This window comes from Monodon monoceros, unplaced genomic scaffold, assembly GCF_005190385.1.
Source record: "Monodon monoceros isolate NGI ecotype Baffin Bay Population unplaced genomic scaffold, NGI_Narwhal_1 Super_Scaffold_10, whole genome shotgun sequence".
Lineage (NCBI taxonomy): Eukaryota > Metazoa > Chordata > Mammalia > Artiodactyla > Monodontidae > Monodon > Monodon monoceros.
This window is the reverse complement of record NW_021703766.1, coordinates 57,507,078-57,521,970: the sequence shown is the minus strand read 5'-3', so window position 1 is coordinate 57,521,970 and position 14,893 is coordinate 57,507,078. Positions and strand designations below refer to the sequence as shown.

General features: G+C 44.0%; 1 protein-coding gene across 7 annotated transcripts in view; it reads left to right on the top strand.

Moving 5' to 3' along the window:
• ZNF606 (zinc finger protein 606) overlaps positions 1-14,893 on the top strand; it is a 66,832-nt gene that overhangs the window by 25,866 nt on the left and 26,073 nt on the right. For 6 of the 7 annotated variants that reach the window (XM_029240522.1, XM_029240513.1, XM_029240504.1 and 3 more), the window contains exons 1-3: positions 12,359-12,693; positions 13,759-13,867; positions 14,602-14,658. In XM_029240522.1, coding sequence (XP_029096355.1) covers positions 13,837-13,867; positions 14,602-14,658 — 88 coding nt within the window. In that variant the 5' untranslated portion in view covers positions 12,359-12,693; positions 13,759-13,836. Of the gene's footprint in view, positions 1-12,358; positions 12,694-13,758; positions 13,868-14,601; positions 14,659-14,893 lie in introns of those variants that run through there. The other variant, XM_029240486.1, reaches the window with a different exon arrangement.

Sequence of the window (14,893 nt, the reverse complement as noted above, 5' to 3'; positions counted from 1 at the left end):
TCAGAGAGGGTCTTTTAGAGGAGGTGACCTGGGAGTTGTGACCTGAATGATGAGAAGAAAGGGAAGGGTTGCTGTCACCTGAGACCTTGGGGATCAAAACAGACAGGGCTCAAACGGACAGGAATTGTGTGTTAATGAGGGAAATGGTCACTTACAGGGAGAACTAAAGAAACCCAGCAGAAAATGGAGCAAGGAGAGCTGTGGTAGTTTGACCCTGATTCTGAGTGCTCGGGAGGACTGGATCAAGAGGTATCCTCTTGACATTGTGAAACTTGTTTGTTAGGAAGGTTAATATGATGTCAGTTACAGGAGGAATGGACCTAACTAGGGAGATGGATCAGAATTTGGAGATATCTAAGGATTAAAGAGGGGTGGCTGTTCAGAATATTTTATGTTTGGGATGTCTGCTTATTCCATGATGTTTCCCCTAATATATCTTCTCCCCCTGTTTTGCTGATGACTTTTTTAGCTGATCAGTCTTCCTGTGGATTCCTCTTGTTCTGTGTGTACATTTTGTGGCTTCTCTTCTCAAAGTTCCATCTGTTCCCTTAGTTGATATTTAAAAACATCTACTTGTATTGTGCACATCTTGTTGCTTTTATCTCATCATTCTCACTCTAGGAGCTTTTTTTCCCAAGCACCTGTTTTTCATTTCCTTCCAGCATGGAAGAACAGACCTAAAAGGCAAGAGTCACCATCAACAGAGGCCATTTCTGGTGACAGATTACCCAGCAGCATGAACCTGGAAAGATACACAATGGGTGATTCCTGGTGTTCTACCATATCAGATGACTGGAAATCTGAGGATGAATCCGAAAAGCAGAAGATGTACAGTGTTAGTGTGGGGCCAGTGGAATATGAACAAGGGCAACTAGTGACCCCGGATGGGGATTGGGAAAATGCTGAAGTTGTGGGGAAATGCAGCTTCTATTCCGACTTTGTTTCTTCACAGAGATTTCTTATCAAAGAACATTTTAATAAACTGACTCAGGAGTTCACAGTTTACAGCATAATTTTGTTTTTCAGAATCATCAGGAAATCTTGGTAGAAAAGAAATCTTGTAAAGGCAATCAATTTGGAAAAGTCCTGGAAAAATTGTGTAAGTTGAATGAGCACGGTAAATATACCAACCAGGGCATATACTTTTCTACACATGAGATAATTAATACTGGAGAAAAATGTTACGGATATAAGGAAAGTGGGAATTTTTTTGCCCATAGGTCACACCTCTCTCAGTTCATGAGAACTCATGGTAGGGAGAAGTCCTATGAATGTAATGAATGTGGGAAAGCCTTTAAGAAGCTTTCATCTCTTTCTCACCATCTAAGAAATCTCAGTAGAGAAAAAGCCTATGAATGTAATGAATGTGGGAAATCTTTCTGGCAGAGTGTTCACCTCATTTTGCACCAGAGAATTCACACTGTTGAGAAACCTTATAAATGTAATAAATGTGGAAAATCTTTTAGCCAAAATTCTCACCTTAATGTACATCAGAGAACTCATACTAGAGAGAATCCCTATAAATGTGATGAATGTAGAAAATCCTTCAGTGGACGGTGTAATCTTAATGTGCACAAGAGAACACATACTGGAGAGAAACCTTACAAATGTAATGCATGTGGGAAAACTTACAGTTTTCATTTATCCTTCACTCAACATAAGAGAACACACACTGGAGAGAAACTGTATGAATGTCATCAGTGTAGGAAAGCTTTCAATCAAGGTTCTAACTTTATTGGGCACCAAAGAACTCATACCAGGGGGAGGAAATTACACATTTCATTTTAATTCACAAAAGCTATACAAGTATATGTAGATTTTTTTTTTTTAACCATTTCCAGAGAAGGGCTGAGACTGGGTGGTATTTGATACCTGGGTAAATTGCCAATGAAAAATAATTAGTAAAATCAAAACTCCCTTCAATAATACTAGTTAATACAATCAACCAGTGTGGGAAAGGCCGTTGCTGAGAAGTCAGAATAGGTTGATGATATTTGACTCAAAGACTCAATGTACTATTTCAAAGAGCCAGAGTGCTATGATTTACTTCTTTGTTCTCCAATGATAGAAAGTTAGGGTACTTCTAATTTGTTTCAGGAAGTCACCGTAAACTGTTATTATGAACACTGTGTAGAAATACGGAAAGCACCTGTAATGTGTACTGAGAAGTGCAGAATTGTTGTGGCTGTGTTATCCTATGTGTGCATCTGGACAAGGGCTTAGAAGAAAACAGAAATGAACATTGCTAATTTAATAAGAGTCTGGGAATACTGGGCCTTTTTATGTTTCTCTAAAAATTGGTACAGTTTTACAACAAATAAAAATACAAGGAGGAGGGGCTTCCCTGGTGGCGCAGTGGTTGAGAGTCCGCCTGCCGATGCAGGGGACGCAGGTTTGTGCCCCGGTCTGGGAGGATCCCGCATGCCGCGGAGCGGGTGGACCCATGAGCCATGGCCGCTGAGCCTGCGTGTCCGGAGCCTGTGCTCCGCAGCGGGAGAGGCCATAGCAGTGAGAGGCCCGCGTACCGCAAAAAAAAAAAAAAAAAAAAAAAAAAAACGAGGAGAAAGAAGCTCAAATGTCAGTCTGAATCATTAGAAATGGGTGCACTAAAGTAGCAAAAACAAGAAGAAATGGAAATAAATTTAGTGCTAAACACAAGAAATTAGAAAAAAAATATTTCTAATCAAGGCAGAAACAAGGATGTAATAGTGATAAAAGGAGAAAATACACGGTAAAAGATGATTCTGAGAAGAACAAACTATAAATTCCAAACTAACACGATCAAGAAAAATAACACACAGATTTGCACCATTGGGAATGAAAAGGGAAATAAACATAGAGAAAATTATATCATAAGATTTGTACATTTTTGTGTTAACACACCTGAAAAACTTAGATGAAAAAGACAGTTTTCTAGGAAAACATAATATTGACTGAAGAAGACACAGAAAACCTAATAGACTAAACATTTCAGAATAAATTGAAAAAGTTCTCAGGGAATTACTCCACAAAATTTCAAGTCCAAGCTATTTTACCACTGAATTATTTCCACCTTCAAGAAATAGAAAACTCTTTGATATACAACTATTCCAGAACATATAGAGAGTTGAATGCTACCTCTTTTGTGATACCAGTCTGTCAAAGCTCAAAGAAAGAAAAAGGCCAATATCTCTCAGGAATATTAATGCAAAAGTTCCAGATCAGACATTACAGCGAGTACACCTGGATTTAGGAACAATCACTCCAGTAAACGGGTACTTTGTATTAGGAAATATACAACTACCATGCTCTATTTGAATCAAGCAGTGGAGAAAAACAAGTCATCTCAATGATTAATGAAAAAGAAGCTGATAAAATTTAATATTTATTATTTCGGGGGAGAAGAAAACCCTGGTAACGGAAAAAGTATTTTTGTTTGTTTGTTTTTGCGGTATGCGGGCCTCTCACTGTTGTGGCCTCTCCCTGTTGCGGAGCACAGGCTCCGGACACGCAGGCTCAGCGGCCATGGCTCACGGGCCCAGCTGCTCCGCGGCATGTGGGATCTTCCCGGACCGGGGCACGAACCCGTGTCCCCTGCATCGGCAGGCGGACTCCCAACCACTGCGCCACCAGGGAAGCCCGGAAAAAGTATTTTTATAATATGATGATATCAGGCTTAATGGTGGCACTAGAGCTGAGGTTGGCAAACTAGGGCCCACAGGCCAAATCTGGCCCATGTATTTTTGTAAGTAAAGTTTTGTTGGAACATAGCATGTACCCACTCATTTCCATGTTGTCAGTAGCTGCTTTATGAGGTAGAGTAGCTGTGAAAGAGGTCGCATGGCCTGAAAAGCCAAAATGCCAGAAAAGCTTTGCCAATCCCTGATCTAGAGCCATTCCTGTTCCATTCAGGAAGGACCAAGGCAAGGTTGCTCACCAGTCCTTACGTATGAGCAGGCAGTTCACAAAAGGAGTACATATGGACAATAAATACATGGAAAAGTGTATGAGCTCATCAATAATCAAAGAGATATAAATAAAAGTGATAAAAGTATATACTTGGGCACCTGTTATGAGGTAGGCAGTATCCCAAGCATTCAGTCTAAGTAACCTCATTTAATACAAAAATCCTAGTAAGGAAGTTCTGTTTAGACTGCAGAAAATTCAGTCCCAGGAGGCTAACTGACAGGTAAAGACTGGCAAGGATTTTAAAAGACTGTGTTGGATGTAGGCAAAACTAGTAGGGAAATGGACCCTATTATTCAGCACCCATGGGTGGTTATATGGGTGCACCCTCTTTATAGGGTGGTCAGGTTAGAAGTGTCCATATGTAAAGTATGCTCATGAGTTGATTCAGCAGTCTCACCCGTGGAAATAACTGCCCAGTTATGAACGCACACGGGCCTAGGACCTTTGTTATAGCACGGTTTGTAACAGCAAAATAAGAAATGCTCACCAATAGGAGAATGTTTAAGTAACTATGGTGCAGAAATTAAATGGCATATTGTTGGGAGACAAAATTAGGTTCATAACAACCTGGATGATCCCAACTCTATGAAACCACAAATCTCAGGGGAACTCTGTGGAAGAATGTCACCCACGTGTTGACATTGATTATCTATGGGTAATGGGACTTTTAAGCAATGTTTGCTCTACCTTTTCCTAAGCGATTTTGTTTACAGTGAATGTGTACCATTTGATACACATGCAGCTTACTTATTCAGCACAGTTCCCAGAATAAGTAACTTCTCAGCCTGTGTCTGGTTTCTGCCTGCCTCTGAATGCTCCCACCGTAGCACTGTCCCAGGTGTTCACCCTGCTTGCCTTGCACTGGCCCTGTTCTGGTTCCTGGAATCTTGGCAAGGTGCCTGCAAATGTTTTTCCCTCCATCTGGAACCACAGTCCACCCAGCATAACCTTTGGGAAGCTGAGACCCATCCTTCTGGTCTGGGCTTAAACATCACTTTAGAAAGGACATTTATGACCAACCAGACCTAGCTGATCCTTCGTCACACCATTTATCAGAGTTTGCAAAGATTTGTTTACCTGTTTATTCTTCAAACAGCAGGTAGAATTCCTGCTGAAACGTTAACTCCTGTCATGCCAGCCTCTGTGGAGAAGGTTCCTGTGTCTTCCCATTTTATCCAGAATTTAAGATTCAGATCCTTAACAGCTTACTGGGGCCCTCACCTGTGATTCTCCCCCTGACTACATTTTAATCACAGAGGTAGGCTTAAAGAAAATGACAACACCAAACTTGTTTCCAATGAAGATGTAGGAGTGCATGAACAATCTTAGCTCCCAATGTAACAATGAGTAAAACAAAGTTTAAAAATTATACTCTCCTATGGTACACTACCAAAGAGGGGCTGGGAGCGAGGAAGCCTTGATGCATTTCAAGGAGGTGGCCCCCTCACAGGTGAGCACGCTGGGGACAAGCAACTGGTCTGGGTGCAGGTAGGCCTCAAAATTGGCTAGAGCAACTCTGAACAAAGAAGGAGAGAGCAGCAGAGCCCTGGACAACTGTGAGTGGGTGGAACAGAGCCCCAAACTTGGGGCAGGAAGAACTCCAAGTGCAAAAGTAATTTTCTCATCCTGAGAATCCCCTTAGCCTAGAATTTTGCCGTGTACCCAGAACAGTGAAGTGCTCATATCTTAGATGCACCATTGAATCATTTTTGACAAATGCATATCAAGACACAACATTTCCATTACGCTAGCAAGTTCTTTCATGTCCCTTGCCTCAACCTGATAAAAGGCATCTACAAAAACCTACAGGTAATATCACACTCAATAGTAAAAAATGGAATGCTTTACCCCTAAGATGAGAACAAGACAAGGATGTCTGATCTCACCACTTCTATTCAACATTGTAATGGAGGTTCTAGCTAAGGCAATTGGCAAGAAAATGGAATAAAAGGAATCCGTATTGGAATGGAAGAAGTAAAATCTGTTATTTACAGATTAAATGATCTTCAATGTAAAAAATCTGATGGAATCAAAAAAGAAAACAAAAACTATTAGGACTAGCAAGTGAGTATAGCAGGATTGCACAATACAAGATCAATATTCAAAAATCCCTGGTGGTCCAGTGGTTAAGACTCTGCGCCCCCAATGCAGGGGGCCCAGGTTCGATCCCTGGTCAGGGAAGTAGATCCTGCATGCTGCAACTAACATAGCCCGCATGCCGCAACTAAAGATCTGGCACGTGGCAACGAAGATCCCACATGCCACAACTAAGACCCAGTGCAGCCAAATAAATAAATAAATAAATAATTTTTAAAAAAAAATTGCAGGGAGCTCCCTGGTGGTCTAGTGGTTAGGGTTCAGCACTGTCACTGCCATGGCCTGTGTTTTGCTATAAAAAGAGGAACATTTTCAGTGTTATTGGCCACAGTAACTTTTTCTTGTTGTTGTTGTTAATGATGTTCTTCTAGAGATTTTATGTGAGAATAATTTCCTTAGGTAAATATCCAGTTATTTTGGAAAGATCTTTTTCCATTTTGTTTTTGTTGTTTTTTAAACAGTTGAAATAACAAAAATCCTAAGTACTCAAAAAAATTAATTGCAGAGAGTTCCCTTGTGGTCTAGTGGTTAGGATTTTGTGCTTTCACTGCCGTGGCCTGGGTTCAAATCCCTGGTGGGGGAACTGGGATTCCTCAAGCTGTGCATGCAGTGGAAGCATGGAGTCCTGTCTTTTACTTTGTTTATGGTGTCTTTTGAAGAAAAGAAGGATTTTAAAAAGTGTCTTTTTTCTTTCATTGTTTGTGTTTTATGTCTTCAGTTCAAAATCCCAACTATGTTTGGGTCCTAAAAATAGTATCTTGTATTTTCTCCTAAAAGACTTTCTAATTAGCTTAATTGCAATATAATTGACACATAATAAAACTGCACATGGACTTCCCTGGTGGTGCAGTGGTTAAGAATCTACCTGCCAATTCAGGGGACACGGGCTCAGTCCCTGGTCCTAGAAGATCCCACATGCTGTGGAGCAACTAAGCCCATGCGCCACAACTACTGAGCCTGTGCTCGAGAGCCTGTGAGCCACAACTACTGAGCTCATGCGCTCTGGGGCGTGTGTGCCGCAAATACTGAGCCTGCGTGCCACAACTACTGAAGCCCTTGTGCCTAGAGCCTGTGCTCCGCAACAAGAGAAGCCACCACAATGAGAAACCCGCGCACCGCAATGAAGACTATCCCCTGCTCACTGTAACTAGAGGAAGCCCGAGCGCAGCAACGAAGACGCAACGCAGCCAAAAAAATAAATAAATAAAAATAAACTGCACGTGTTTAAAGTGTACAATTTCATAAATCTTGACCTTTTAAAAAAATATTTTATTTGTGGCTGCATCGTGTCTTAGTTGCAGCACGCGGGATCTTCACTGCGGCATGCAGGATCCTTCGCTGGGGTGTGCGGGCTTCTCTCTCTAGTTGAGGCACACAGGCTTAGTTGCCCTGCAGCACGTGGGATCTTAGTTCCCTGACCAGGGGTCGAACCTGCGTCCCCTGCATTGGAAGGCAGATTGTTTACCACTGGACCACCAGGGAAGTCCACTTGACTTTTTTTTTCCCCCTTGACCTTTTTTTAAAAAATTATTTTTCTTTTGGCCACACCATGCGGCTTGTGGGATCTTAGTTCCCCTATCAGGGATTGAACCCGTGCCCCCTGCAATGGAAGCGCTGAGTCTTAACCACTGGACCTCCAGGGAAGTTCCAATTTTGACGTTTAAATCTGTAAAACCATCACCACAATCAAGAAAATGAATATGACCATCACCCCCGCACGTTTCTTCATGCCCCTTGAAGTCCCTCCTCCTACCTCTCCACATCCTTCCCCATTCCTCTGTTCCCAAATGACCACAGGTCTGCTTTCGGTTACTATAGATTAGCTTGAATTTTCTAGACTTGTATATAAATGGAATGATATGTTGCATGCTCTTTTTTGGGGGGAGGGGGAACTGGCTTCTTTTACTTAGCATAATTATTTTGATATCCATCCATGTTGTTGCATGTATCAATAGGTCATTCCATTTTACTGCTGACTAGTATTCCATTTTATGGATCTACCACAATTTGTTTATCCAGTCATTTGTTGGTGGACATTTGGGTTGTTTCCAGTTTGGGGCTATTACAAATAAAGCTGCTATGAACACTAGTATAGTGTACAAGTCTTTGTATGGACATATATTTCCTTTTGGATAAATAGGATTAAAACATCTGGATCATACAGTAGGTGTAAGTTCAGCATTTTAAGAAACTGTCATTTTGTTTTTCAAAGTGGTTATACCATTTTACATTCCCATCAGCAAAGTATGAGAGTTCCAGTTCGTCCACATCCCCATCAATATTTGGTATAGTCAGTCTTTTTGATTTTTGCAACTCCAGTAGATGTGTATTGGATTCTCGTTGTGTTTTTGTTTTGTTTTGCGGTACGTGGGCCTCTCACTGTTGTGGCCTCTCCCGTTTATGGAGCACAGGCTCTGGACGCGCAGGCTCAGCAGCCATGGCTCACGGGCCTAGCCGCTCCACGGCATGTGGGATCTTCCCGGACCGGGGCACGAACCCATGTCCCCTGCATTGGCAGGCGGACTCTCAACCACTGCGCCACCAGGGAAGCCCTGTTTTTTTTAAATAAATTTATTTATTTAATTTATTTATTTTTGGCTGTGTTGGGTCTTTGTTGCTGCGCGTGGGCTTTCTCTAGTTTTGGTGAGCAAGGGCTACTCTTCATTGCGGTACTTCATTGCGGGCTTCTCATTGCAGTGGCTACTCTTGTTGCAGAGCAGGGGCTCTAGGTGCGCGGGCTTCAGTAGTTGTGGCACGCAGGCTAAGTAGTTGTGGCTCACGGGCTCTAGAGCGCAGGCTCAGTAGCTGTGGTGCATGGGCTTAGTTGCTCTGTGGCATGTACGATTTTCCCAGACCAGGGACTGAACCTGTGTCCCCTGCATTCTTAACCACTGTGCCACCAGGGAAGCCACTGATTGTGGTTTTAATTTATATTTCTCTAATTACTATTGATGTTGAGCATCTTTTCAAGTGCTTGTTTGTCATTTGCCCATCTTCTTTCATGAAAATATTTTACCCTTTTTTCAAAAATTGGGTTCTAATTGTTGATCCACTTTTATTTAATTTTTGTACATGGTGTGAGTTAAGGATCAAAGTTCTTTTTTTTTAAATTGTTGCAAAGGCTATCCTTTTCCCACTGTGTTGCCTTCTGTGCTGTTGTAAAAAATCAGTTATCCATAGATGTATGGGATTATTTCTGAACTATATATTCTGTTTCATTGGTGTATCTGTTTATACCAATACCATGCTGTTTCGATTATGTACTTTATAATAATTTTTGAGATCAGATAGTGCTAACTGTCCAATTTTCTTCATTTCTGAGTTGTTTTTATTATTCTAGGTCTTTGTATTTTCATATGATTCCATGTCTACAAAAACTCCTGCTGGGATTTTGATTGGAAGTGCATTGAATCTATATATTTGAAGATAATTGACATCCTAACAATATTGTGTCCTCTAACATATGAACAAGTATATTTCTCTATTTGTTTAGGTCTTCTTTAATTTCTGTCAGCAATATTTTGTTTTCAATGTATGAATTATTCACATCTTTTGTCACATTTATCCCTAAGTATTTCATAGTTTTTGATGTTGTGGTAAATAGTATTTTTACTATTTTCAATTTCCAGTTGTTCATTACAAGCATATAAAAAGGCAGTTGTTGGGACTCCCCTGGCTGTCAAGTGGTTAAGACTTTGCATTGCAGTGCAGGGGGGTGCAGGTTCGATCCCTGGTTACAGAGCTAAGATCCCACATGCCTCATGGCCAAAAAACCAAAACATAAAACAGAAGCAATACTGTAACAAATTCAATAAAGACTTTTAAAAAATGGTCCACGTCAAAAAAATAATGCAAAAATAATAATAATGCAGTTTTTAAATAATGCATTAGGACTCCATGCTTCCACTGCAGGGGGCCGGGTTCGATTCCCTAGTTGGGGAACTAAGATGCCACATGCCACATGGAAAAAAAAAAAACACTGAAAGGATAAATCTTTCCTTATATATGGAGCAAAAAATGCAAGTTGCAGATGAAATCTTATGCATTTATATGAATGCAAAACGTGCTTTGTATTGCTTTCGAATACAGGCATGTAAAGTTTCAGGAAATGTGTGGAGTGATCCACATCTCATTCAGGATAGTGGCTGCCTCTGGAGGAAGGGGAGTTTCTGTTGGCGAGGGAAACACAGGTGTTTCAGCCTGTAGGTTGATTTTTTTTTTTTTTCAGCTTAGGAGTGTGTTCACAGGGTTTAATTGAATCTCTGACGAGTTTACTATATTTTACATGTTTTTCTTAAAAGAAAAACGAGCAGACATCTAACGTTAAATTCCAGAGATGTGAGAATTTGGATGCTGAATGGTGAACTGGTGGCAAAGAAAAGCTGTGGAAGGGGGAGCTTCTGCATGGTCACCAGCAGTAGAGAAGCATCTTGACGTCCTTCTGGGGGACTCAGAATCCCATAGTGTTGACCTTAGTGACTCTTGGACTCTTAGCTGGAGAAGATGAGTTAATCCTAGGATTTGAGAGCATAAGGTAACTTCAAGTCTACCTGACTTGTGCTAGTTATTATACTATTGGCGACCCTACAACCCAGTTCATAAAATACCCTACTTGTTCCAAGTAATGTATCCTGGACTCCTCCTCCCTTTACCTTAAAAAAAAGAAAAAAATTAAGTTTTATTTATTTTTGGCTGCATTGGGTCTTCCTTGCTGCGTGCAGTCTTTCTCTAGTTGTGGCCAGTGCGGGCTACTCTTCATTGTGGCGTGCAGACTTCTCATTGCGGTGGCTTCTCTTGTTGCAGAGCATGGGCTCTAGGTGCGCGGGCTTCAGTAGTTGTGGCTCATGGGCTCTAGAGCGCAGGCTCAGTAGTTGTGGCACACGGGCTTAGTTGCTCTGCAGCATGTGGGATCTTCCCAGACCAGGGCTCGAACCTGTGTGCCCTGCATTGGCAGGTGGATTCTTAACCACTGAGCCACCAGGGAAGCCCCCCCCCCCCTTTACCTTTTATTCTTATCTGGTTATGAGGAAATGGAACCAGCTGAAGCGCATGTCCACAGACAACCTAGATTCTCCTACTGCTCTGGTCTCTCCCCACTCAGAAACCTCAGTAACAGCTCAGACGTAGCCCAGACTTCCATAATGTGGCATCCAAGATGGCTGTTCGCCCCAGCGTTTGCCACCTCATGACAGAGAGAACAAGGTAGCATCCAACAAGCTGGGGTACCTGAAGTAGGAGAGCGCCTGGGTATGAGGGAAGCAGTATCATCACACACCTGTAACCCACTCCCCACCGGGCCTTGGTGAACTTGTCTGCATTGAGAGGCCTCCTCCATGCCCTTCCTTGTTCTGGGTATTACGGACTGGACTGCAGCCCATGATGCACAACCTTTAACCTACTGCCTGTTGGCGCTACCTTTTGAACGCTAACATTTCCACAATCTGACCACGGATCACCACCCACGTTGATTACTGCATTGGTACAAAGGTCACTCCGGTCCTTCCCTCACCCTCTTTAACTCTGCTCTCCACACAGAAGCCAGAGTGAGTGATCCTTTGAGGAGGCCAGAGCCCATGACTGCTCTGCTCAGAACCATGCCCCGGCTCACAGCCAGAGCCATTCCGATGCCCCTAAGGCTCTCTGCAATTGGCCACCCTCTCTCTGACCACCATGCTGTCCCCCCAACTAATCAGTCGAAACTAGGGTGGAGAAATGAACAGGCATGGCGAATAAGGAGCAAGGAGGAAGGGGCTAGGGAGCTCTGAGCAAGGGTCACCCCCAACACAGCTGGGAAGGAGGCCTCGGTCCAGCGGACTCAAATTCGTCTCGGTAACAAGGAGTAGGGCTTCATATGTGAGGGGAAGCTCAAAATTACGTTCCTTGTCCGAAAAGGGTATCCTAAGAACCACTTCCTTACAATCTTTTAACTACTGAACGAAAAGGAAAGTGCTCAGACTTCAACCAAGTTCCCACTGCTAAGTGCGGCTACAGCGAGCTGCCGTTTTACGGACGGGCAAACTGAGGCTCGCCGACCGGCGATTTACCGAGGCCCCCTAACGTCAGGCAGCGGTGGCTGGCAGCGCGGTCCGCGGCTGGGAAAGCACCGCCCGCCTCGCCGAGGTCTCTGGCACGGCGGTCTGGGTAAATCCCTAGAAGGAGGAACTCGGAGGCCGAGCACCTCCAGGAACTTGCCAAGGTCTAACCGGAAGCGCTCCGCCTAGAACTACCACTCCCAGCAGCCTGCGCGGAGCGTCCCGGTCGACGCCGGGCCGGGGTGGGTGGGAAAAGCGACCGCCATTGTCCGCTGCTGAGGTGAGGCGGTCGCCCAGTCCGTGGGGTTGCTACTGCTGCCGCTGCCGCTGCCGCTGCCCGGGAGGTCGGGAGAACGGGTGGAGAGAGCCGACGCCTACACTCGCGGCGGGCGCGACGCCAGGGCAGGTCCCTCGGCCCGCCTACGGCCTCGCGGCCGCGCTGGAACAACTGGGCGGGCCTGGGTGAGCCCTGCGCGTCAGGCCTTTGTCCTCCGGGCGGGAACCCCAGACGCACGGGCGAGCCGGGCCGAACGTCCGCGGCGAAGCAAACGCGAGCTTGTTAAGTCGCCCGCGAAGAGGTGCCCTCAGGGGTGCGAGGCCGGTGGTTGCGAACCAGGTGAGTCCGGCCGTTCCCGGGACGGGCTGAGAGCATCGCACCCGCGGCAGGGTTGCGGAGGAAATCCGGGGTGGGAGGCCAGGAAGCAGGAGGCGAGGACCCCTCCGAGGCCGTTCCGGGGAGTCCACCTTTCCTTCCCTGGCAGGCGTTTCTCGTACGAGTCCGTTCTCATCTGACGCAGAGGCAGGTCAAAAGGGGGTTGGGAACAGCCCAGGGCTCCTTTAAACGTACAGTGATCGAGGACTTTGTCAAGTTGCAGGCAATAGTGCAGAATACTCAGTGTGCCGACTTGGAGTTCGGGCGCAGATCCCGGTGCTCCTGGTGCCCAGTGGGCGTCCCAGTGCTTTATGCACGCTCCCAGGAATCCGCAGAGCTCTGCCAGTGGGCGTCGGGCCCTCAGAGAGGTGCGGGACTTGCATAAATAAGCCTAGAAGTTAGGGAGTTGGGGATGGTCTGGGCTCCAAACCCGGCTTTCTTTTGGTCTCTGCACCAGCAGAGACAGACAGACTTGGGCCTGGTAGGTCTTCCAGGTGGATTTTTTTTTTTTTTAAGATAAACTTTACGTAACATAAAATTAACCATTTAATCGTACAAGTCAGTGATTTTGTTGTGTTTTCAGAACGTTGTGCAGTCATCACCACTATATAATTCCAGAACATTTTCATAACAACCCCCAAGGAAGAAACCCCTGAACCCATTAAGCAGTCATTCCCCCGTTCCTGCTTTCTGCTCTAGACAGCCACTTACATGTGAAGGTTTTACGTAGATTTTATAGTAATTTTCGTTAAATCAACAGAAAAGCTACCTTGTTCTTGTCAGTAGCTGTCTCTTGAGAACTGTTGACAAATTTCTGCTCTCTTATTCTGGAACGTGCCCATTTTTCAGCTAATTCTTGTCACCCTTCATTTCTCTTAAGAAATTCTGTTGTGTTTTTGACATGTAAGTTGTATTCTTATAATGCTCTGTAGGAGTCTTTTGTTGTTTCTGTGGATGTGTTCTCTTTATTCCCACTGGATCTTCTGTGAGGAAAGACCATTTTTTGTCTTTTTACACTTTTATCACTAGGTGGGTATTGCAGTTGCTTTCAATAATCACCCAAATCCACTGTTCCTGGGCAAGCTCCTGGTGGATTAATCCTGCAGGATGGCAGCCATCAACCCGTGGGCTTCCTGGGGTGAGTACAAATCTTGTTTCTTCTGGGCCTCCCCAGCAATGATCTGCTGGAGAGGGGCTGAGGGCTTTTGGGATTGGGGAGGGGGGTGTCTCTCTGTCTTGGTATAGAATTAGAACTGAGTGAGATTTCTTTAAAAAGTTGGTTGTTTGTATTAAAGTCAATGTAATTTTTGTGTATTTCATAGTCATCTCCTGAGAAGTCTCATTAGTTTTAAGAGATTTTCTAGTGATTTGTATGACAGTCGTACGTACAACCAAAATTTCTCTACTACTCCCATATTTTTTTACTATTATTATTGTTTCTTATTATATAGCAGTGGTTTATAATATAAGAACAATGTTAAAATAGGGTCAGTGGTGTGTTTTATCTTTAAGCGAGCTTTCATGTATCTGTCATTAAAGATATCAAAGGAGTATCTTTTTACTAATATTTTTTAAAAATTAAGTAATGTTAAATTTTATCAAATACCTCTCCAGCCTATTTAAGGAGTTCTGTCCTTAATTGTTCTGTTGCTGTATCATATCAATAAAATTCCTGAAAGTGACCCACCTGTGCATTTCTGCTATAAATCTAGCTTATGTTGGGTTTGTTTCACACGTCCTTGGTCTCTACTTATGGAATTTTGTTTTGCGCATTAGTGAGACAGTTCTCCTTTTCCATTTGTAGCCTTTTGTCACTAGGATTGGTGTCACAGTTCTTTCCTTTCCTTGTCCTAACCGGATCCTCTGATGCAGGTATCTTTACGGACCAGTCCTGGGGGATGGCGGCTGTTGACCCGTGGGCCTCCTGGGGTGAGTCAAGAACTTTTGTCCCCGGACTTCCCTGGTGGTCCAGCAGTTAAGACTCCACACTTCCATTGCTGGGGATGCGGATTCCATCCCTGGTCGGGGAACTATGATCCGACATGCCTCATGGTGTGGCAAAAAAAACAACTTGTGTCCCCATCAGCCACATTGGTTAACATGTTTTGGTCTCTCCCAGCAGTAACCTGCCATTGCCAGGGAATTAGAGCTGGGGAGGAGGGGG